General features: G+C 42.2%; 1 protein-coding gene across 2 annotated transcripts in view; it reads right to left on the minus strand.

The window, feature by feature from the left end:
* Window positions 1-25669, minus strand: part of PHTF1 (putative homeodomain transcription factor 1) — a 196844-nt gene that overhangs the window by 76182 nt on the left and 94993 nt on the right. For both annotated transcript variants that reach the window (XM_073587060.1, XM_073587059.1), the window contains exons 9-12: window positions 19147-19323; window positions 8825-8911; window positions 5388-5609; window positions 1263-1391 (exon numbers count right to left, since the gene is read on the minus strand). In XM_073587060.1, coding sequence (XP_073443161.1) covers window positions 1263-1391; window positions 5388-5609; window positions 8825-8911; window positions 19147-19323 — 615 coding nt within the window. The remainder of the gene's footprint in view (window positions 1-1262; window positions 1392-5387; window positions 5610-8824; window positions 8912-19146; window positions 19324-25669) is intronic.

Here is a 25669-nt window from a genome sequence, read left to right on the forward strand (position 1 = left end):
AAGAAAAACACAATTTCTGAAGTTTTTTGACATTTTAAATTGTATAGTTTTTATTTGCTGCACAAATAATGTGTTAACTTTATTCTGTTGATTGGCAAGATTATGCAAACCTGAATTAATGTAGTTTAGTTAATTTTATTTACTTAAATTTTCAAAATAGGAGAAAAAAAAAGTTTTTTTTGTGTTACCATATTCTGAGAGCCATAAATTTAGTATATTTCTGATAACTGCTGTACATGAGGGTTTATTTTTGGCATGACATGCTGAAGTTTTCACCATTACCATTTGATTAGATAAGACTATTTGCTCTTTTTTTATTTATTGTTTTTGTAGTGGAGTTATTTGCAAAGCTTTTTGTGTTTTTTTTTGTCGTTGTATCCTTTATTCAGAATAAATTAAGCTATAGTTTATCGTACAGATTGATACAATCACAGTGATAGCCAATTTAGAAGGCTTTTTATGTTTTGCTACTTTTGTACATAAAAATCACTTTTTAAAAAGAAAATACATTTCTTTGTATCATATTCTGAGTTTTTCAGTTTTTTTTGAGCACAGAACTCTAGGAGGTCTTCTATTTGAATAATGAGCTGTATTTTTATTGACACCATTTTGGGATACATTTGACTTTTTGGTAATTTTTTATTTTATGTCATGTGAAGAGACCATTTCTGGCATTTTTAGTGGCATTTACTGGACAAGTTAAGCAGTGGTAAATTTGTTTTGGACAGTTGTGGAGATATGAACTACAGTGCCTTGAAAAAAATATTCATATCCGGTGAACTTTTCCACATTTTTTCACATTATACTCACAAACTTAAATGCATTTTATTGGGATTTTATCAGATACCAACTTAAAGAAGCAACTATCTGTGAAGTGTAAAGGAAATCATGCATGGTTTTCTAGTTATTTTAAAAATATAAATCTGAAAATTGTGAGGGGTATTTTAATTCAGCCCTCCGTAGTCTGATACCCCCAAATAAAATCCTGAGTGACCAGTTTCACATACCGTAATTAGTAAATTGAGTCCACCTGTGTGTAATTTTTATTTTTTAAAATATTATGCTAACATTTCATAAACTAGTCTAAACTAGTGCGTGCTAACAGACCTAAGAGAGGATTAAATGTCAGGAATTGTGAAAAACTGAGCTTTAAATAATGTGGCTGTTGTGTATGTAAAGCTATGCTGTCAACTATACCTGCAGGTTATAAACTACCGTAAGTTGTCCGCATTATGGTATATAACAGTGTACCAAACCCTTACTTGTTTCACGATGATCCCGCTGATATCCAGTACCGACATATCCGCCTTCTTACACTCATTCTTCTCCCATATGATTGCACTAACTCTCTCAGATGTCGGACTTGTGCCTTGCAGCCAAAACAGGTGGTTCTGCAGAACAAATATAAGATGCCACAGGTTATCCTATATTTAAAAAGAAAGGGAACCTACTTTACTGAAAGTTGCAGTTTTGATAAAATGACTATATAATCTGCTGCAGATTTAGCAGTTCTCTAAATGCTGAGTTCTGTATAACCCCACCCACACCACTGATTGGCTACTTTCTGTGTACGCTGTGTAAAGCCAGAAAGCTGCCAATTAGAGGTAGAGCAGGATTATATAGTGCTCAAGAATATTGAGAACTGCAAGGCAGCAGGCTTAGTTGTCCTCTAGACATAATCTCTTGCTGATAAAACAGTTATTTTTTCAAAACTACGGCAAGAAGCCTAGTAAGAGACGCATCATTGGAATCAGGGTCTCTGTCTTTACATTCTACTGCTCTCAGATAAGGTGCCAAAAACCTGGTGACAGATTCCCTTTAATCCCTTCACACTGCAGCCCTTTTTCGTTTTTGCGTTTGTTTTTCACATGGCTTCCCAAACCATCACTGACTGTGGAAACTTCACTCTAGACCTCAAGCAGCTTGGATTGTCTGTCTATCCTCTCTTCCTTCTCTTCCTTGATTTCCAAGGTCTAGTGTGAAGTATCCACAATCAATGATGGCTTATGGAACACATGTCATCTGCTGGTGTAGGTCCACTGTGTTTTATCAAGACAAAAGTCAGCGCTGCTGTCTACCAGGAAGTTTTAGAACACTTAATGCTTCCCTCTGCCGACAAGCTTTTTGGAGATGGAAATTTAATTCTCCAGCAGGACTTTACACCTGTCCACACTGCTATAAGAACCAATTCCTAGTTTAAAAACAACAGTATCACTGTGCTTGATTGGTCAGCAAAGTCATCTGACCTTAACCCCATAGAGAATCTATGGGGTATTGTCAAGAAGAAGATGAGAGACACCAGACCCCACAATGCAGACAAGCTGAAGGCTGCTATCAAAGCAACCTGGGCTTCCATAACACCTCAGCAGTGCCACAGGCTGATCGCCTCCATCCCACGCCGAATTGACGCAGTAATTGATACAAAAGGAGCCCCGACAAAGTATTTAGTGCATTTACTGAACATACATTTCAGTAGGCCAACATTTCGGATTTTAAAATCATTTTTCAAGTTGGTGGTATAAAGTATTCTAATTTACTGAGATAATGAATTTTGGGTTTTCATTGACTGTAAGCCATAATCATCAACATTAACAGAAATAAACACTTGAAATAGATCAGTCTGTTTGTAATAACTCTATATAATATGAGTTTCTCTTTTTGCATTGAAGAACTGAAATTAACTTTTTGATGATCTTCTAATTGTCATGCCCTCAGCCACGGGCCCGGTGTCTCATGGACAGGGAGACCGGCGCTCCTCACGCAGCGTTATGCACCTCACTCACCCTGTCTGTGGCTCCAGATGATCAGCGTCTCTATTCCCTGCTAGGAATCTGCATCCCCTTGGCAGGTCTCCTGGAAATGCTCTTAGGAGGAGCGCCCCACTTCCTGAACATACTTAAAGCAGCAGGACACCTGTTTTCTATTGTGGCTGTCTGTGCTGTGATGGTCTGTGCATACTTAAGTTCCTCACTTCCTATGGGAGGTGCCTGGGCAACTATATGTTTTGTTCTTAGTTGCTGTTCTCAGGTCCCAGATCAGCGCTTGCTTATTCTGCCTTGCCTGAACTAATATTCAGTGTTTTTTCCCTAGTGCCGTTTACCCGAATACCTAGCATCTACCTTCGGACACTGACGGTATCATTGGGCCCTGCTGGTTCTCATTCTCTGGTTCCCTGGACCTCTCGCTCCCCCTCTCACAGTACCACTGTCCCATTTGGGTCTTACCCTCTGGTCTCTGAAGCTGTTGCACCTGAGCTTCCTAGGCTGTGCCAGGTCTATCCCTGTATAGGGGTTCGTTCACCAGTAGCTCGCTCGGGGGTATTTTATGTTTCAGACCAGGGGGTTTTCCCTTGTGAGTTCACCTGCTTTAAACCTGAATAAAGCCTTGCTATTCATCTGATGTCCTTGTCCGGCTGGTTTCTAGGGTTCAGCTTCCACAGAGTCCTCTGTGGTCTAGAGGGTTCACTAACCTTGCTCCGCCTGCCTTGTAGCTTCAGTATAAGGCTGTTATGTGGTACAGTATCAAATGTCTTTGTAAAGTCCAGACAAATCACATCAGCTGCATTACCAGCATCCAGAATTGCGCTAACCTCCTCATAGAAGCTCAACATGTTAGTTAGATACGACCTACCCTTCATGAATTCATGCTGGTTGTCATTTATTATATCATTTTCTGCAATATATCTCTGCAGATCATCTCTTATCATGCCCTCAAAAACTTTGCACACAACTGATGTCAGGCTTCCTGGACGGTAGTTACCTGGATCCACCTTCTTACCTTTCTTAAAGGGAATCTGTCACCTCTTTTTTGAGATATCATATAATGATATTCAATTGTGTGTCACATAAGGATTCTCTTAGTACTTTTGTTTCCCCCTGACCCGCACCTTTCATACATAAATACCTTTTTTATATCGGTTCAGATGTATGTAAACTGCCGCGGTCTGGACCGATGGGCGGGGCTTATTCACCGGCTCCCCCCTCCCTGTCTTGCTCTACACAAGAAGAAATGCGTGGCAGTTTACATACATCTGAACCGATATAAAAAAGGTATTTATGCATGAAAGATGCGGGGTCAGGGGGAAGCAAAAGTACTAAGAGAATCCTTATGTGACACACAATTGAATGATATCATTATATGATATCTCAAAAAAGGGGTGACAGATTCCCTTTAAATACTGGTACCACATCAGCCATCCTCCAATCCTGTGGCACCAACCCTGTTACAAGAGAGTCTAAGAATATGAGATACAGTGGTCTTTCAATTACTCAGCTCAATTCCCTCTGTATCCGTGGATGAATTCCATCTGGGCTGGGGGATTTGTCAATGTTCAATTTGTTCAGATGCAGGTGGACTTCTACTTGTGTTAAATTAATTATATCAGATGGTGAACTTTGATTTTTTTTTTCCTTGTTGAAAGATCACTGGAACAAACAGGTCATTGGTGAACATGAATGAAAGGTGTCTGTTTAATATCTCAGCCTTTTCTTTGTCCTCTCTAATTATCTTGTTATTACTGTCTTTTAAGGGACCGATACAATCTGTTTTTTCTTTTTGGCATTGATGTAGTTATAAAAAATATTTGGGATTTATTTTAATGTCGCTGGCTTTTTGTTTGTCTGCAGAGAACTGATCTTAACATATTTGAGTACATCTGAGATATCAGAGAGACAGAAGGATTTGCGTAAGTCTACATCCACAGAAAATCTGTGGTTATTTCTCTATGATATCTGGAACAAACTCCCTGCCAAGTTCCTTCAAAACTGTGTGCAAGTACTTAGAAGAATTTTTTCTCCTTTGAAGGCAAAAGGTGCAAAGGGTTACAACAAATATTGATTTAATTTAGCTTTATCTTTTGTTCATTCATTTTGCATTTTGTGAATTGATAAAAATAATCTATTAAAGGGGTTGTCTGACGAAAATAAGTTCACATATAGCCACAAGATAGGTGAAAATTTGTTAATATGTGAGGTCCAACCAATATGATCTGCACCGAAACACAGAAGGCGGAACTTTTATTATAGTTAGAATGGAGCAGCAGGTGACCCACCTAGTGCTGCGCTCGGCTTTTTTTCGCCACTCCCATGGAGAATGAATGGACCAGTGGCAGATGTCTGACCTGCATACTGTGGCTGTGGACCACCCACCGATCAGCTAGTTATCAACTCCCCTTTGACTAACTGATAGTTTGGTTTTATTGGATAATTTTTTCCATTCTCCTACTTTTGAAAGAATTCTCCCTTTTTCAGCATTTTTTCCACATCTGCCTAAAACTTTTGCACAGTATTGTTTCTACATGTATGCAAGTGTGTTTATTTGTGTGTATGACAACAAATCTACCAAAGTGTTCAAGTGATCTTAATAAATTATCCGGCTTTTTTTCTCACCAGTTGAAATACATCCTTTGCTGGATACTTCCTGGTTCCTCCTGCATAGTCCTGTGGGAGGTCTTCATCAGTGTCACTCTCACATGATGATCGGCATTGGGGTCCATGCAGTAAGTCATCTAGAAGCATATCTTCTGTCTCAGATTCTTGCCGAGTACTTTCAGAGTCTTGATGAGAGACTGTATAATTCTGGGAGCTGCAACTTACCCCAGATCTGGATCTCTGAAATGTAAAAAAAAGATCCACAAGTTGATTTCAATTCATATCTCCTGCTTAGCAATTTTCAAATTCATTGACTAACATAATGCATCAAAACAAAAAATTGAGTGTTACTGATTAGAATTTTCCATAAAGAAAGCAACAACCATAGTGTCACGCTGTGATGGTCGTCATCAGTAAGGAAGAGGGTCCTCATACTGTCCCTGGAGCTGGGACCCTAACTATCCCTGTCTCAGGAGTACTCTTAAAGGTAGAGAGGCCTGAGTCTCTGACCTTACTATGCTCCTGTAAAAACCCTAAATTGTTCCCTCTCCCATCCCATGAAGCATGGGACAGAAATGAATGGTAAACCAGACACAAAGACAAAAGAAGGATAACAGGAAACCTCTATCATACAAAAGCACTGACCAACAATAGGGAGGAGGATAGGGACACGGAGGAATAAACTAAATGGGGAAAAGGGAACAGGAGATAAACACACACATACAACAGCAAACTACAGAACACCACAGCTCCAACTCCAGACTTCAGTTATTTAGCTTTAGCACACAGCACAGGAAGGCGAATCTCTAATAGCAATAACAACTCTTATTCAGCACAGCGTCTCCTAAGAGCAAGGAAGCGGAGCTTTCACAGGCAGGTCAAAGTGGGTCTGGCTAGGTTTTATAGGAAGAGTTAATGACCAGATCAGATTCTTACCAGTATAGGAAAGGTCGTTAAAATCTTCAGCACCAAAGGAAATAAAATTCATTTAATATTGGATCCAAATAGACAGGTTAAATGGAAGATCTGTGATTCTCAATAAACAGTGATCTTCTACACCCAAATCTCCCAGGTTGGCGTGACACACTCGTGACACATAGCATACAAATATTTATTGTAGGAAATAAATTCAACTGTTCTTTAGAGGTGATCTGATCAATCCGTGACAAATTTAATTCAAGTTATATTTGCTGAAATTCGCAGGTCCCCATGAATTCAAGCAGTTTGCAATTCCTTTTGCACATAGTGGCCAAAAAAAAAACACCTCGCTCTCATTTCAAAAGGTTCGATCATCTATACAGTTATATATACTTTCTAACATTCGGGAATGTCCATGAGACTGTCCTAAAAGGGAAAATCATCCATACTCAGAGAGAAGTAGATAAGATAAAGATGACTCAGAAGAGTTTAAGTCTCATTCACACATACATTTTTAAACATGTATGTGAAAAAATGGTACAGGTGTCATCAGTGTTTTGGATCCGTGTACGGTCTGTGTGTCTGATTACACACGGATGGTAAAAACAATGTTTTTCATAGATGGGTAAATACATTACAAAGCTCCTCCTATGCTTTGCCATGTTAAATACTGAGAGCATACGCATGGCAGACAGATACCATCCGTGGGCTGTACGTAGTTATCACCGATCTTACAGTAGACTTGTATTGGCTGTTTTCATCCATGATACTGGAAAAATGGACAAGTCTCCATGAGTTTAAGGTAACTGAAAAAATCCAAACGTGAGTAGCCTTGTTCTGCTTCCCAGGTTCTTTTTACTTCCTGAATGGTGCTCAGGTAAGGGCTGAGTGTGAGGTAAGTATTTGCAGGTATGATATGCACCTCTACTTATTTCTTCCAGACTCCAGGGCGTGCAGTGCCTGGAAGAACTCTCTGCCTCCTGTCTTTATTATAATACTACCCCCCTCCCATGCGTATCAGTTTTGGTGCTGGAATACCCTGCCTCCACCCTGCACACCTTCCACAATAGGTACTGTTTCTTCTCTTCTATGGGTACCACATTCAGGGATCTTCTGTGCAGGTGCCAGCGAGTCACTGACCTCTGACATGAGTGCCGATACGGTGCTCTCCCCACTTCCTCCCTGCATAGTCATCACTAGGAACCATGTTTACATAGCAAAGACTATGCAGGGAGGAAATAGGGAGAGCACAACGCCTGCGCAGAAGATCTCTGAATGCAGTGCCCATAGAAGAGAGGAAAAGGTATGTATTGTGAAGGGAGTGCAGGTGCGGGATTCCGGTGCCATAACTGACATGCATGGGAGGGGGTAGCATTATAATAAAGTCAGGAGGCAGGGATTTGTTCCAGGCACCGCACACCCCGAAGCCTAGAAGAAATCATTAGCATAAGAAAAGAATGTAAGATTTTTCGACAACAACACAACTAATATGAGGCATACAGGTTTCTATCACCAGTATTCCAATATTAATAGGTCTTATACCAAACATCCCAGGGGGTGACAGATGCCCTTTAAATGGGAGACTTTTCTGGGCTCTGTATTGTTTTCAAGGTATTGCATTAATTTAGTGGCTGACGTATAGAATCTATATTTATTAAAAAGATTTGCATTTATTTAGGAGGTTTACTCTGAGAGTCTTTATTTCTGGTCTGTTGTATATATTATTTGTGGGTTGGCTCTGTGTTTGAGCTATATTCTCTCACATGGGCTCACTAAGGGTCCCGTTACACATGGCGACGCACCAGCGATCCCGACAACAATATGACCTGGTCAGGATCGCTGGTGTGTCGCTACATGATCGCTGGTAAGCTCTCAAACAGGCAGACTCATCTGAGAACAGGACCAGCGAGGACGCGGGTAACTAAGCGCGCGCGTAGCTTAGTTACCTGCTGTGTACCCTGGATTCCAGCGTGCTTGCGCTGGGAGCTTGTATGCAAGGTAAACAGCCGGTAACTAAGCGCGTGCGGCGCTTAGTTACCCACTGTCTACCTTGTTTACCAGCTCCCAGTGTCTGCTTACAGCGCTGGGAGCTCGTTGATCGATGGTCTCCTGCTGCCACATGTAGCGATGCGTGCTGGCCAGCGGGAGACCAACGATCAAAAAAAGGCCCAGGACACTCCTGCACGTTCAGCGATACCCGGCAGGGGGGCGGTCGCTGATATGTGTCACACACAGCGAGATCGCTGTTGCGTCACAAAACTTGTGACTCAGCAGCGATCTCGCTAGTGATCTCGCTTAGTGTGACGGGGGCTTAACACGAGCAATGATTCTTTCATGTGAGAGATCAGATCGATTATGCTAATAACACTCCCTGATATAATCTGTCCAGGGAAGAATTGGGAGGCCACATTAGATTGTTGGCCGATCCTTTAGATATCAGTGTATTTGGCCAACTTTACTCTAATTTTATTTGCTGAAAAAGGTCAGAGTTTTCATTTTAATAAGTCAAAGTTCGATAGAAAAAATATTTATTGTACCTGACTGAAGACATATTCTTCCTCAGAATCCACCGAGCTATCAGATTCCTGGACATGTAGTTTTCTTTTTAACACTTTAGGTTTTTCCTGAAGGAAAGGAAAGGTCCTGATCATTAAAGGTCAGTGATGGCCATTGGCTACCTGCACAATATGTCAACGGCGCACGTGATCAGATAGGAAAAGCCAATCAACATGTAAACAAGAAAAATACACTTGTATTAAGCAATATGATATGAAATATAGACTAATAGATCATTGAGTAAGAGATAAAGAAAGAAAAACAAAACCAAGAAAATCTCAATCTAGTTATTACAAAAATCAACGTTACAAAATGTTTTTGTATCGTTATTATTATTAAATTCGATTAGCTGCCAAATCCAATTAAATTATGCCCATGTATATTTCATCATGCTACATTGTGTGAGCTAGATAATAGTTTAACCTTTACTTTAATTTAACTTATATGTCTACAAATAGCATAAAAAATAGTGTTACAGTGCCTTGCGAAAGTACTCGGCCCCCTGGAGCTTTTCAACCTTTTCCCACATATCATGCTTCAAAAGTGGGGAGTGCAATACTATTCGACCCCTTTAACTTAATACTTTGTTACACCACCTTTTGCTGCGATTACAGCTTCAAGTCGCTTGGGGTATGTCTCTATGAGTTTTGTACATCGAGAGACTGAAATTTTTGCCCATTCTTCCTTGGCAAACAGCTCGAGCTCAGTGAGGTTTGATGTAGATTGTTTGTGAACAGCAGTTTTCAGCTCTTTCCACAAATTCTCGATTGGATTCAGGTCTGGACTTTGACTTGGCCATTCTAACACCTGGATACGTTTATTTGTGAACCATTCCATTGTAGATTTTGCTTTATGTTTGAGATTTTTGTCTTGTTGGAAGACAAATCTCCGTCCCAGTCTCAGGTCTTTTGCAGACTCCAACAGGTTTTCTTCAAGAATGGTCCTGTATTTGGCTCCATCCATCTTCCCATCAATTTTAACCATCTTCCCTGTCCCTGCTGAAGAAAAGCAGGCCCAAACCATGATGCTGCCGCCACCATGTTTGACAGTGGGGATGGTGTGTTCAGGGTGATGCACTGTGTTGCCTTTACGCCAAACATATTGTTTGGCATTGTTGCCAAAAAGTTCAATTTTGGTTTCATCTGACCAGAGCACCTTCTTCCACATGTTTGGTGTGTCTCTCAGGTGGCTTGTTGCAAACTTTAAACAACACTTTTTATGGATATCTTTGAGAAATGGCTTTCTTCTTGCCACTCTTCCATAAAGGCCAGATTTGTGCAGTGTACGACTGATTGTTGTCCTATGGACAGACTGTCCCACCTCAGATGTAGATCTCTCCAGTTCATCCAGAGTGATCATGGGCCTCTTGGCTGCATCTCTGATCAGTCTTCTCCTTGTTTGAGATGAAAGTTTTGAGGGACAGCCGGGTCTTGGTAGGTTTGCAGTGGTATGATACTCCTTCCATTTCAATATGACTGCTTGCACAGTGCTCCTTGGGATGTTTGAAGTTTTGGAAATCATTTTGTATCCAAATCCAGCTTTAAACTTCTCCACAACAGTAACACGGACCTGCCTGTTGTGTTCCTTGGTCTTCATGATGCTCTCTGTGCTTCAAACAGAACCCTGAAACTATCACAGAGCATGTGCATTTATACGGAGACTTGATTACACACAAGTGGATTATATTTATCATCATTAGTCATTTAGGACAACATAGGATCATTCAGAGATCCACAATTAACTTCTGGAGTGAGTTTGCTGCACTGAAAGTAAAGGGGCCGAATAATATAAAATGTGTTCAAAATGCTGCCCATTGTGTTGGATTGTCAATGCATCCCTCTTCTCCCACTCTTGACACACTGATAGCAACACAGCAAAAGAAATGCTATTCAAAGGGGGACAGTTTCCTTGTAGGAATGCTCGGACCTGACACCCATAATGTGGTGGTGCACCATCTTGCTGGAAAAACTCAGGGAACGTGCCATCTTCAGTGCATAAAGAGGGCAACACATCATCATGTAGCAATTTCAGATATCCAGTGGCATTGAGGTTTCCATTGATGAAAAATGGCCTCACTATCTTTGTACCCCATATACTACACCATACCATCAATTATGGGTGTCAGGTCTGAGCATTCCTACATGAACAGTTTCCTGGAAAGTGGATTGGTCATCGTGGGCCAGTTGAATGTCCACCAAGGTCTCCTGATCTGACCCCCTTAGACTTTTATCTTTGGGGTCATCTGAAGGCAATTGTCTATGCTGTGAAGATACGAGATGTGCAGCATCTGAAGCAATGGATACTGGAAGCTTGTGCTAGCATTTATTCTGCGGTGTTGCTATCAGTGTGTCAAGAGTGGGAGAAGAGGGTTGCATTGACAATCCAACACAATGGGCAGCACTTTGAACATATTTTATAAGTGGTCATTAACTAGTAAATAACTCATAAAAGAATAAAGTTCCGTTAAAACCAAGCACACCATTGTTTTTTTTGTGAAATTCTCAATAAGTTTGATGTGTCACATGACCCTCTTCCCATTGAAAAAAAATAAAGCTGAATCCAAAATGGTTGTCTTCACAATGGCCACCATGGTCACCATCCATCTTGAAAAGTTTCCCCCCTCCCATATACTAATGTGCCACAAACAGGAAGTTGATATCACCAACCATTCCCATTTTATTTACAGTAGGTGTATCCATATAAATGGTCCACCCTGCATTAACCAAATTGCTTGATTTAAAGAAACTTTGTCACCAGATGTTTGCTAGTCCAGCAACATGATGTAGGGTTAGAGACCCTGATTCCACCAATGTGTCACTTACCGGGCTATGTGTACTTTTTTCATAAAATCACTGTTTTATCTGCTGCAGATCTACCAGTCCTCTCAATGCCAAGCTCTGTATAACCACGCCCTCACCACGGATTGGCAGCTTTCTGTGTATGCTGTGCATAGGCAGAAAGCTGCCATCAGTGGTAGGGCGGGGTGAAATAGAGGGCATAAATATGGAGGACTACATGGCAGCAGGTTCCCTAGTTCTATAGTGATAATCTCTTGCTGATTTATCAATAGAACAGCAGAAACAAAGCAATAAGTGGCACATCACTGGAATCAGAATCTGTCTCTACACTATGATCTCAGAATAGGTAGTAAAAGCAGATTGGGTAGTAGATAACACTACAAAAAGGGAATCCACAATATTTCAGTGTGTGCCAACAGCCTTCCTAATATCTGTATTTTGTTAACGGGTTATTTCCAACTCCGACATTTAAAGCACATTCACATGATATGTCATAAATGTCTGTCAGATGTGCAGCCTACTTCTGAAAATTACATCTACATATAGAAAAAGACCTCGGCTAGATCTGACAGCCACATTGCATGTGTACATCTCTCTTCAATAACCTATATGGAAGTTATGGAAACAGCTTAGAAGATGAGAAGAGGGGGATGCCCTTCAGAGACCACACAAAAATATATTTCATATATAGTATATAATAATGTGTAAATAATAATATAGTAGTAAGTATTCATGAATCTGTGTCTTATAATATGCTTTCTCTTTAATTACAACAGAAGTAGCCTAATATATGTGTATATGGTTGAAAGATCATATCCACTTATATAAAAACTAGAGGTGTGCCTGATGCTATCGCATAGGGAGGGAAGTGTGTGTGAGCATGTGTGTGTGTACGTGTGTGAGCAAGTGTGTGTGTGAGTACGTGTGTGTACGTGTGTGTGTGAGTACATGTGTGTGAGTACATGTACGTGTGTGTGTGTCCCACAGCTGCCTGCCCACCCACCTCCGTGCAGTCAGAGCCATTAGGAATGAGGGTGGTTTGCGGCCTGTGCTGGAGATGTGAGTACATGTCTGTGTATATGTGAGTATGTGTGTGTATTTCAGTACGTGTGAGTGTGCGTATGTATATGTGTGTGTGATACCCCCCTCATTGGCAACAGCGGGGGGGTCCGGCAGAGAAACCAGCAGCGGCGGCGGGGGGGTCCTGGCGGCGGCCAGCCGGCAGGAAAGACCGCGGCTTGCGGCCTGTGCTGGAGATGGGGTGCGGCGCCACCAGAGGGTGCCCGCACCCCATCTCCCGCACAGGCCACAAGCCGCGGTCTTTCCTGCTGGCTGTGACTGAGCAGAGGTGGGTGGGCAGGCAGCAGCGGCAGGTTCGGCGGCAGCGGGTCCAGAAGCGGCGGCGGGTCCAGCAGCGGCGGGCGGGTTCAGGCAGTGTCCCGTTGGTGGTACTATGGAAGGGCCATCACTTTGGTATCCCAATATGGCGGTTGGCGTACTTCCGGTGCGGCGCAGTGGATTGTGGTATTCGGGGACATCCAAACCGAAGTGGATGACGGACAATTTAAGGCAATTATAGATATAGAAATGGCTCAAATATCACAATAGTCCAGAAAGTATCTTGCTCATTACAATATTTGTTTGCATAGTAATTATAGTGCCATCATTATTTAAGCAGAATCATAAATTACTTGCGTATTTCAATTTCCTAAGGGAAGAAACATATTAATTTTTCATGGCATAGCTATTTGGTTCATCAGTTACTTAAAGGGTGATTGAACCTTCCTCACCAAGTAGATTACACATGGAAGACACTTTCTCACTGCACGCTACATTTGACTGAATATTTAATGGAGGCAAATAGTTAATATTCATTGTAATTTTGAAGAAGTAGTGCGAATAGCCTGATCGTATCAGTTTTACATTTCAGAAATGCATGGAGTGCGCTCCACCATCTTAAAGTACATGTTTGTCTTATTTTTTTGCATTTCCTTCGGTTCCGTATGGCAACATACATCAATAGATTTTTCCTAATGTAACATATTTTACAATTTGACACTCCTTGCAGAAGCCATGAACATTCCTATATATAATATATATGAATGGGGATATTTGAAGGGTACTTCATTAAACATAAATTAATATTTTTCAGCTTTTAAGGTGTAATCCACTGTTTTCCCCCAATAAAATAACACTTATGTTCCCCTCCGGTGCCGTCACCTTTACAGTCGTTCTTATGCCATTGATCCCTGCAGCTAATCAGCAGTGACTTCACGGATGTGTCAGAGGCTGCAGACCGTTGCACTACATCAGTCTGCAGAAGGTCGCAGTTTGCTTTGCAGACTAGTGGCCACATCCCCCGGTGCTAATGACCACACCTGGACCTGGTTGTTTATAACTTCCTACTTCTTGTTGGGAGGTGCGGGTGTTATTTCCTATTTTCCTCTTCTCTGTTGAAGATTGGAGCTGTAGCAGTCTGCTAGCATCCTCGTGGAGTTTAGAGGGCGTTGGTGGCTCTCTCTGAGTCTACTCAAGCTAAGTGTCCACCCCGTTTCATTCATTCTTACTGTCTTTAGCGTTATTGGAATTGACTAGTGTTCATCCTGTCCTTCCCAGTGCAGGGCTTTTCGCCAGGGTCACACAGGGACTAAGGTATCCTGTTTGGCAACAGGTCCTGAATCTGTATAGGGATGGTAGGACAGACAGGGTGACGTTAGATCAGTCTAGGGGCATCCACTTCCCCCCTTCCCTAGTCTTTGGTTCCCCTTGCCTAATACCTTTCCCTACATAGTGCGTGACAATAGGAGAATTAAGTCAGAGATGATTGGTCACACAGATCACATGGCATAATATTACGTGACCCCGAGAGAGCCAGGGCTGAGAAATCAGCATATTAATTAATATTCAAATTAGGCATTAAATGATCTGGGTGTGACAGAGCATTTTCTGAGCCTCTGCTTCCTGAGATAGTCTCCAGCTCAACACTAGCCTCTTTAGCTTGACTGATAGCTTACTGTGAGATTTCCATGCTTGGCACCTGACATTATACAGAAGGTAACCTATCAATCATTCTCAGGCTGGTGATGGGCAAAGAACCAACCTGAGGAGGCAGAGGGTTTGTCACACCCAGAGCACTTAACACCTCAATTGAATATGATTTAAAATTCTCGGATTGCAGCAACAGATAGAAGATATAAAGGTTTCAATAGATTTGGATTTCAACGACATAGCCCATATATGTGGTGAAGGACTTGTGCAGACGACCATTTTTTCTGTCCGTGTGTGATCCGACAAATCATCGGATTTCATGTGGGCCAATGTTATTCTATGGGGCCATGAAAAAAAATCGCTGCATGCCTGATTTGCATCCGAAAATCATATAACACTCAGCCATGCAAGTCAATAAGTCTGTTAAAAAAAATTGTACTGCAATTTTCACAGACTGGCAGAATGGAGAATTGGGGCGATTATGCTAATCAAACACTGATCAAGTTCTGATAAGAGTTTAATTAGAGTCTGAGCACAGTATGCTATGATTTTCTCAATTGAAAAGAAGATTTGGAAAAAATATCCCACTTCTTTGCTTGAAAAACTCCTGGGCTGCTTTTGCAGTATATTTTGGGTCCATCTCTACTGTGAAGCGCCATCCAATCAAACTTGCTGCATTTGATTGAATCTGAGCAGAAAGTATAATCCTGTACACTGCAGAATATATCCGGCTGCTTCTGTCTTCAGTCACATCATCAATAAACACTAGTGCCCCAGTCCCATTGGAAGCCATCCATGCCCATGCCATTGTAAGGGGTGTACTGGGACCGTGTAATATCCCACTCCTTTCCTTAGTATTGTAACAATGCTGTTGTGTACATATTGTAATGTATATATTTGCTATTTTGTTTACTTTTTATTAGGGAAAGTGTAGTACCCATTTCTGGCCACTAGATAAGGTAGTATAGTGAATGTAATCTAGTATAGTGAAAACCACTTAGAAAATAGTTAATCATAGGAGGAGTCAGCTGCAGCTAAGAGAGGGAGAACTTCCTCAAAGGAGTAAGTTGGGTCATGGTGTCCAAACCGCCTGCATGGGCTTAAGTGCCCGGAATGATAGCAGTGTCCACGCAACGTTAGTTAAGGGAGAAGCCTAGCCATCCGTGGCACCAGGCCAGAACAGCAGAGAGCCACAGCAGTCTTGGAACAGAAGCTAAAGACAGAAATAGTGGCAGTAAGGGGACGCAGGTGGCTCCATAATGTGGTAATTTATCGCATGGGCTGATGCCCTCAGATCCGGGGCAAAATGGCTGAGGGAACTCCCAGATGCAGTGAGTTTGGACTGGGAGGATGCTGTGTCACCACAGGAGACAGTACAGAAGTGCAGGTCGCTCACCATGTGGCAGCTGACTTTGGAGGCTGATACTCTCATGTCTGGGGCGAAACAGACTAGGGAATGTTTAACCGTAACAGAGCTGAACAGGGAGGACGCTGAGGAACCATACGATACGGATCGACCTGGGTACGTGCTGTGTGACAGAGAGAGAAGTGCCGGAAAACAGGAGGAAATGTGCAATGTGGAACATATTGTAAATGCTGCAAAGAATATGGATGTGCTGTGTAAAAAAAAAACATTAAAGTTGTTCTTTTGAAAGTTGAAATTGACTGTGTCTCTATTCATGCGGAACAATCTATAGGGAGCCTTCAGCAGCGCAGAGAGGACGCTGACGGCGCAGGAAGTGAAGCCACAGGTATGCAGAGTAATGGACACTATTTTCATGTGATGGGAGGACAGGGCATAGATACATCGGTGTCCTCAGCTATGACTACTGCCCTGGCCCTCCCTCACACCATCACATTGCCTCCACCATGCTTTACAGATGATGTGGAGTGCTTTGAATTATGAGCCGTTCCAAGCCTTCTCCACACTTTCATGTTCCCATCATTCTGTTACAGGTTTATCTTAGCTTCTGTCCGAAGAATGCTTTTCCAGAACTGGGCTGGCTTTTTTAGATATTTTTTTTGGCAAAGTCTGATCTGGCCTTGTGGTGGTCTGCATTTTTTTTTATTTCATGAAGACTTCTTTTTATGGTAGACTTAGATACTGAAACGTGCCTACTTTTGTAGAGTGTTCTTCACTAGACTGGATCTTGTAAATGGGGTTTTTCTTCAGCATGGAAAGGATTCTGCGATCATCCAACTACATGTTATTGTCATGCAACGATTTATTTTTCCAGGCTCAATTAGTTATTGCTACATAACACTCACACATGTGTTTATTTTGTGTAGAAACAAAACAAAAGACGGTTTGTTCTGAAGTAAACTCCCCTCACAGGTATCATTCATTTATGTGAGTACAGTTAGCTATAAAATATTATTGGTCTCCTTCTGTTACAGGACTGGATGAGTGGCAGCATGCTAGGAAACATAGGTTCAATCTGTGTGACAAACCGTGTAGGGGTATATTAGCAATAGAGAAGGCAATGAATTAGGCCGACCTTGTCAGAGCAATTACCTGACATCAGGATAGGGTCAGCGACTTTCAATTTAGTGTGGGGATTGCATTTTCTTTGCTTGAAACTAACTATGCATTAGAAATTATACCCTACACCACTTCCACATAGTGAGCAGGTAAAAAAAAAAAATCTGTCCTTGCGCTATTAGGTACGCTTGCTCTTCTTAAAGGAACCTGTCAGGATTTTTAACATTACCAAACTAAATACATTACTGGGTAGAGTAGAAAAATACAAGTTCAAACGAAACTTCCTGGCCACAAATGGATATTCCATCACAAAAAGAAATTAACTTTGAAAGTTTAGGTAAATGACAATGCAAGTACACTGAGTATGGCTGATTCTCGGATCATTGATCGATACTCCATAATATTTTCCTGCTTGAGCTAATACCATGTACTTGACTGAAGTCAGTTCAGTGTTGGTGATAACAGTGAATTAACTCCAATGGGAGTAGTACTTGGAGCGGAATAATGTACTTCATTTACAATATGATTCAAAGTTGACTTTCTCAGGGATGGAATATCCATTTACAGTCATGATGGTTTGTTTGAACTTGTCTTACTACCATACCCAGCAATATAATTAGTCTCACTCTTGAAAGGTGTCACATGCTAGGTGCAGGTATATGGAGTAGGCTCAGGAGCTGAACCCGCACAGTATCTGGCAGATACATGTAACAGCAGAGTTAAAGGAAAGCCCCCATGGGTGTCAGTGATCAAAACTTCATATATACAGTATATATATATATCTCAGAAAGGTATAAATAATGTCATTAACTCTTGACAAAAAAAATAACAAGCCCTCACACAACTCAAATGAGAGTAAAAAAAGGTACGGGGAAACGCAAACCAAATTGTTTTTAGAAGTGTCTGAAGGTTTTTCACCTCTATAATAAAAAATAAAGATATATAGTTTTTTTTTAATTTATACCAAACTTTTAAGTTGGTATTGCTGAAATTTCACAGTTCTGAGTAGTGATGGTACCAGGTAATTTTTGCCACATAAAAAGTGCCATAAACAAAACCCCCAAAACAATGTTGAATTTCCAGTACATTATATTGTAAATTGAATGGTGTAATTTAAAGAGGATATCCAGATCTTTAGAAAACCTGACAGAGAATCAGCTACTCCCTGTCCACAGAGCAGCAGTATGTCTTCCTGTTGACAGGGTGGGTCTAGCAGGGTCATGCTGATAAACAGCCGACTCCCGCTGTTTGATTGGGGTAAGTCGACTGTCAATCAGCATGACGCCAGTAGTCCCGCCCTGTAAACAGGAAGAGAAACTGCTGCTCTGTTGACAGGGATCAGGGGAATCTCTGGCAGGAGCGGTCAATGACCGAGGCGAATACAACAGGCAGGTAGTTGCCTCTGTTAGCCACGCCATACCTTTTTTTAAAAACTGCCTGATATCTCCTTTAAAACTAAAACTCTTCATGAAAAAATGAAGCGCCTATGTTGAAGGAAAAATGAAAGTTATAACTTTTGGAGGAAGGGAGGAAGAAATGAAATGGAAGAGGTTAATAATACTTTTGGAGATAGTTCAGTAATTAATAATGTGTCATCGTCTTGTGGTGGCTGCAGGTGGGTAACATTTTATCATTTCTGTCTATGCCGGATATTTGATGCTTTGTATCAGACAAAAGTAAAAGTGACATAAAAGTATATAAAGAATATAATCAGCAAGGAATATTGGATTTAGATTAAAAAAAAAAAATGTGTGCGGAGCTGAACATTCACTTTAGAGCAATATACTGTGCAAATAATATTTTGATTTGATGGTTAATGGTTGAAATGTCTCAAGCGCAGCCATTCATCCAAGAGTGTACATCTATGCTGCAAAATTGTCCAAGCTTATTTATAATTCGCTACCCAATGTCATGAACTCGGGCAAAGAAAGACCGAGTGCTCTACATTACATGTATTGGGGAAAAAATGTGTTTCACACACACAGTATGAGGCATACTACATTAATTGATTAGTTCAATGTAAAATAAGGCTAACCTGATAAGTATGATGAACACAGGACTTTGGGTTCCTCCTGGTCAATGCGCAACCATTATCACTTGATGCCCCATCTATGCTCCGAGTCCTCAGGGATGAGAATTCATTCTTTGGTTTCAGATCTTCCTCGCTTGTCAAATCTTCTGACATTCCTTTATTGCCTTGTCTCATTCCGCACTAGCGCAACAAGATAAGATGTTAATGGATCAACTCATTACTAGTTAGTAATGCAATCCGACAATGGTTCAGTCTGGCATCTAACAAATAGAAATTAGTCAGTGTGATAAAACATCAAATGGGGTTCATGGAATGCAAAAATGATCCAAAATCTCAGGTTATTTACTGATAAGCACATAAGAAGAATTCCCTGCAGCCCGTCAATAGTGTGAATGCTGGAAACGACGGAAGAACTTTAATGAATAATTTACTGTCTTGAACAGAATTTTAATTAATCAATGAGGACAATTTGAAAAGAACATTTCTCTTATAAGCCAGAAGGTAGGTATTCCAGACCATAAATTGACGTACACTGCTCAAAAAAATAAAGGGAACACTTAAACAACAGAATATAACTCCAAGTAAATCAAACTTCTGTGAAATCAAACTGTCCACTTAGGAAGCAGCACTGATTGACAATCAATTTCACATGCTGTTGTGCAAATGAAATAGACAACAGATGGAAATCATTGGCAATTATCAAGACACCCTCAATAAAGGAGTGGTTCTGCAGGTGGGGACCACAGACCACATCTCAGTACCAATGCTTTCTGGCTGATGTTTTCGTTACTTTTGAATGTTAGTTGTGCTTTCATATTCGTGGTAGCATGAGACGGACTCTACAACCCACACAAGTGGCTCAGGTAGTGCAGCTCATCCTGGATGGCACATCAATGCGAGCTGTGGCAAGAAGGTTTGCTGTGTCTGTCAGCATAGTGTCCAGAGGCTGGAGGCCCTACCAGGAGACAGGTCAGTACACCAGGAGATGTGGAGGAGGCCATAGGAGGGCAAAAATACAGCAGCAGGACCAGTACCTCAGCCTTTCTGCAAGGAGGAACAGGAGGAGCACTGCCAGAGCCCTGCAAAATGACCTCCAGCAGGCCACAAATGTGCATGTGTCTGTAAAAATGGTTAGAAACTGACTCCATGAGGATGGTCTGAGTGCCTGACGTCCACAGATGGGGGTTGTGCTCACAGCCCAACACAATGCAGGACGCTTGGCATTTGCCACAGAACACCAGGATTGGTAAATTTGCCACTGGCACCCTGTTCTCTTCACAGATGAAACAGGTTCTCACTGAGCACATGTGACAGACGTGACAGAGTCCGGAGATCCTGTGGAGAGCAATCTGCTGCCTGTAACATCCTTCAGCATGACCGGTTTGGCAGTGGGTCAGTAATGGTGTAGGGTTGCATTTCTTTGGAGGGCCACTCAGTGTTGGGCTGTGAGCACAACCCCCATCTGTGGATGTCAGGCAATCAGACCATCCTCATGGAGTCAGTTTCTAGCCATTTGTGCAGACACATGCACATTTGTGGCCCACTGGAGGTCATTTTGCAGGGCTCTGGCGATGCTCCTCCTGTTCCTCCTTGCACAAAGGCTGAGGTAGCGGTCCTGCTGCTGGGTTGTTGCCCTTCTATGCCTGGTGTACTGGCCTGTCTTCTGGTTGGTAGCGCCTCCAGCCTCTGGACACTATGCTGACAGACACAGTAAACCTTGCCACAGCTCGCATTGATGTGCCATCCTGGCTGAGCTGCACTACCTAAGCCACTTGTGTGGGTTGTAGAGTCCGTCTCATGCTACCACGAGTGTGAAAGCACAAAGAACATTCATAAGTGACCAAAACATCAGCCAGAAAGCATTGGTACTGAGATTTGGTCTGTGGTCCCCACCTGCAGAACCACTCCTTTATTGAGGGTGTCTTGATAATTGCAAATAATTTCCATCTGTTGTCTATTCCATTTGCACAACAGCATGTGAAATTAATTGTCAAACAGTGTTGCTTCCTAAATGAACAGTTTTATTTCACAGAAGTTTGATTTACTTGGAGTTATATTCTTTTGTTTAAGTGTTCCCTTTATTTTTTTGAGCAGTGTATATTTGGACATCCTTTCAGTGTCCCTTAAAATAGCAGATGCAAAACAGGTGAAACAGTATCATCAGAACAGAAAATATATTACATACAAAATTGTGTCAAAGGCCCTATACCTTAAATAAGGGGGCCTATCAGGTAAGACATGGAGTGAATAGTTCAATAGTCCATCAATAAAATTTAAGAAATTTGTAGGAAATAATTATTTGACCCCTTGCTAATTTTGTACGTTTGCCAACTGACAAAGACATGAACAGTCTATAATTTTAATGGTAGGTTAATTTTAACGTTGATAGATAGAATATCAAAAATAAAATCCAGAAAATCACATTGTATAAATTATATAAATTTGTTTGCATTTTGCAGTGAGAAATAAGTATTTGATCCCTCTGGCAAACAAGATGTAATACTTGATGGCAAAACCCTTGTTGCCAAGCACAGCAGTCAGACATTTTTTGTAGTTGATGATGAGTTTTGCGCACATGTCAGGAGGAATTTTGGTGCACTCCTCTTTGCCGGTCATCTCTAAATCATTAAGATTTTGAGGCTGTCGCTTGGCAACTCGGAGCTTCAACTCCCTCCATAAGTTTTCTTTGGGATTAAGGTCTGGAGACTTGCTATGCCACTCCATGACCTTAATGTGCTTATTTTTGAGCCACTCCTTTGTTGCCTTGGCTGTATGTTTTGGATCATTGTCTTCTTGGAAGACCCAGCCACGACCCATTTTTACTGGTGGAGTGAAGGAGGTTGTCATTCAGGATTTTATGGTACATGGCTCCATCCAGACTCCCATTGATGCAGTGAAGTAGTCCTGTGCCCTTAGCAGAGAAACACCCCCAAAATATAATTTCCACCTCCATGCTTGACAGAGGGGATGGTGTTTTTTGTGTCATAGGCAGCATTTATCTTCCTCCAAACACAGTGAGTTGAGTTAATGCCAAAGAGCTCAATTTTTGTCTCATCTGACCACAGCACCTTCTCCTAATCACAGAATCATCAGTGTTCATTGGCAAACTAGACAGGCCTGCACATGTGCCTTCTTGAGCAGGGGGACATTGTGGGTACTGCAGGATTTTAAACCTTTATGGCGTAATGTGTTACCAATGGTTTTCTTGGTGACTGTGGTCCCAGCTGCCTTGAGATCATTAACAAGTTCCCCCTGTGTAGTTTTAGGTGGATCTCTCACCTTCCTCATAATCAAGGATACCCTACGAGGTGAGATTTTGCATGGTGCCCAAGATCGATGTCGATTGACAGTCATTTTGTATTTCTTCCATTTTCTTACTATTGCACCAACAGTTGTCTCCTTCTCACCCAGCATCTTACTTATGGTTTTGCAGCCAATTCCAGCTTTGTGCAGGTCTATGATCTTGTCCCTGACATCCTTAAAAGCTCTTTTGATCTTGCCCATGTTGTAGAGGTTAGAGTCTGACTGACTGAGTCTGTGGACAGGAGTCTTTTATAAAGGTGACTATGTAAGACAGTTGTCTTTAAGTAGGTAACAAGTTGATTAGGAGAGTCTAACTGGTCTGTAGGAGCCAGAACTCTTAATGGTTGGTAGAGGATCAAATACTCATTTCTCACTGCAAAATGCAAATAAATTTATTAAATTTATACAATGTGATTTTCTGGATTTTTTTTTTTACATTCTATCTCTCAATGTTAAAATTAACCTACCTTTAAAATTATAGACTGGTTCAAGACTTTGTCAGTGGGCAAACTTAAAAAAATCAGCAAGGGATCAAATAATTATTTCCTTCACTATATATATGCATATATTTTGGTACGGCAGGTGGCCATGTGGTTAATGGGCGGTATCTATCACAGAGGTGGGTTGCCCTATGATAGAAGCCTGGGCTTGTTTTGCTCAGCAGATCTACTGCTGAAGGTTACTATACATTGCGAAGGCTTCCAGGTGACTTGGAGAGGATGGGTGGGTCCAGTCACCTACATACCCCACCCAAGGGGGTGTGTCTGAAGACCCAAGATAGAGACTGTGTGTTTGTGAACGGGAAGTGCTGGCTAGGCTGAGCTAGAGAGAGGAGGCCTGTGGTATTCCTCCAGAGAGGACACCTCTGAGGATGAGGTATCTGGGCACCTGTGGGGTCATCACGTACAGTTAATGGACACTAATCTGTGTTAGGCACACCATGACTCAGCGAGGACCGTGGGTTCTGTAAGGCCGAACTGTTGCCGGACGGTGCACGGGGTGCTGCATGTTACCAAGTACCTGAGATTCGGTTTATGCTGTGTATTAATAAACCGAATGGACTTTTGGTTTTAACCGAGTGTCCCAGCGTATGCCTCATCGACCGGCCAAGTGAGTACTCCCAATCCAGGGATATTGGAGAATCGTCAAAGTTGGTGCTAGACAACAGACATCGGTCCAGGAGGTATCTGGGAAGACTACAGCAGGTGTTGGCTGTGGATCAGCAGGTCCACAAACTCCCGGTGGTTTGCTGTGGATCGGCAGGTCCACAAAATCTGCAGAGCCATGTAGAGAGGTGCAGAGCCTTGTGGTGCCTGGCAGGGAGGTGCGAAGTCTCGCTGTGCAGAACCGTGCAGAGCCTTGCAGACCGGAGAGAGCCTGGCAAAGCAGTGTGGAACCTTGCTGTTTAGAGCCTTGCGTGGCTGGACAGAGCCTTGCAGAGCAGTGCAGAGCCTCACTGTGAGGAACTGTTGGGGCGGATAGACTACCGTGCACAGGTGGTAAGGGGCCTGAGAGGGTTTTGGGAGTCCATGGCGTGCACCCCAAGGAGATATAGTTGCCTGAAAGAGGGTGGCGTCCCAAAAGGGGGCGGTGACCCAAACAGGATGGTTGCCCGAAAAGGGGTGGAGTCCCAAAAGGGAAAGTAACCCAAACAGGGATGGTTGCCCAGAAAGGGGCGGAGTTCCAAAAGGGCAGTGACCCAAAAGGGGTGGAGTCTCAAAAGGGGGCAGTGACCCAAATAGGGGTGCTGGCCCAAAAAGGGGCAGCGGCGAATGTGTCGAAGGACTGTTGCCGGGAACTACGTTCGAACAGCACAGGTGTCGGATTATGCACAGACTATCCTTCTGACAAGAGGTCACAGAGGTGTACTGTGGCATTCAATGGAGAGTGTGACTGGTCTTCTAGACTCAGGGAGCCCAGTGACCCTGGTGAGCACCACACTCCCTGACTATCTGATTCCCGGAAGGAAGATGGAAGTCCACTGCATCCATCGGGTCCCATTTCCTATTGTAATAGGCCAGGACTTTAAATGGTTTTGGGAATTGTGGGAGGAGATGGGATTATCTGATTGCTCAGAGGGGAGCTGGAATGACCCTAAGGGAGCCACAGCAGGTGGCTGAAGGCGTTCCTGTTAATGGGATGTATCAAGAGGAGGAGGTAAAAAATGAAGAAAAAAAGACCAAACATAATGTTGGCGTGCACACCTGATATAATAGAAAAACCATGTAAATCTTTATTTGAATCTGGGACATACGCGTACACATAGATAAAAACATTTAAAACCACAAAACCAACATGGTAATCAAAACACCCCCCCCAAATAGTTTCACATGGGACAGCTCATATGTGGAGCTCCACTAGTACATAATAATACAGCCAAAAGTGCACTTCAGCAAAGCAAATAGTTAAATGTTTGTCATGATAATGCATGCTAAGAATCACCTCATAAATATACCAAAATGTCATCCAAGGATAGTGAATAATCATCACTATATAATATCTACTATATAATCATCTAATTCTGTCTGTCTGTTTGTAACGGAAATCCCCCGTCGCTGATTGGTCGCGGCCGCGAATTGGCACGGAATTCGAACGACGCACGCCACCGCTATCGTCAGGAGATCTGCATAGGCAGCATCAATAATAAAAAGTTGATCACAATTGTCAAACACTATGCTTGACAAGTGTGACCAACCTGTCAATCAAATTCCAAGCGATGCTTCAAATCGCTTGGAATGCGCTTGAATTCAGCACGGAAAATCGCGTGAAAAACGCATGTTTTCCGCGGGAAAACGCATGGGAATTCGCAAGCGTTTTTTCCACAGTGGCAGTTGCGGAAATGCTGCGGAAATTTTCGCAGCATTTCTGCAACGTGGATACTTAGCCTCAGTGTGACATGCAGCAGCGACCGGGCCCCCACTGTGAGATCGTCGATCGTGGTGCATCGTCCTGGACCATCTTTTGAACGTCGGTCTCCCGCTGGCCATATTCTAGAATACCCGATGCGTTAGAATCGGGCCACCATCTACAGTCATGGCCAAAAGTTTTGAGAATGACACAAATATTAATTTTTACAAAGTCTACTGCTTCATTTTTTCTAATGTCAATTTGCATATACTCCAGAATGTTCTGAAGAGTGATCAGCTTAACAGCAATTACTTGCAAAGTCAATATTTGCCTAGAAAATTAACTTTATCCCCCAAAACACATTTCAACATCATTG

Source organism: Dendrobates tinctorius, unplaced genomic scaffold, assembly GCF_039654945.1.
Source record: "Dendrobates tinctorius isolate UK_male_01 unplaced genomic scaffold, ASM3965494v1 ptg000098l, whole genome shotgun sequence".
Classification (NCBI taxonomy): domain Eukaryota; kingdom Metazoa; phylum Chordata; class Amphibia; order Anura; family Dendrobatidae; genus Dendrobates; species Dendrobates tinctorius.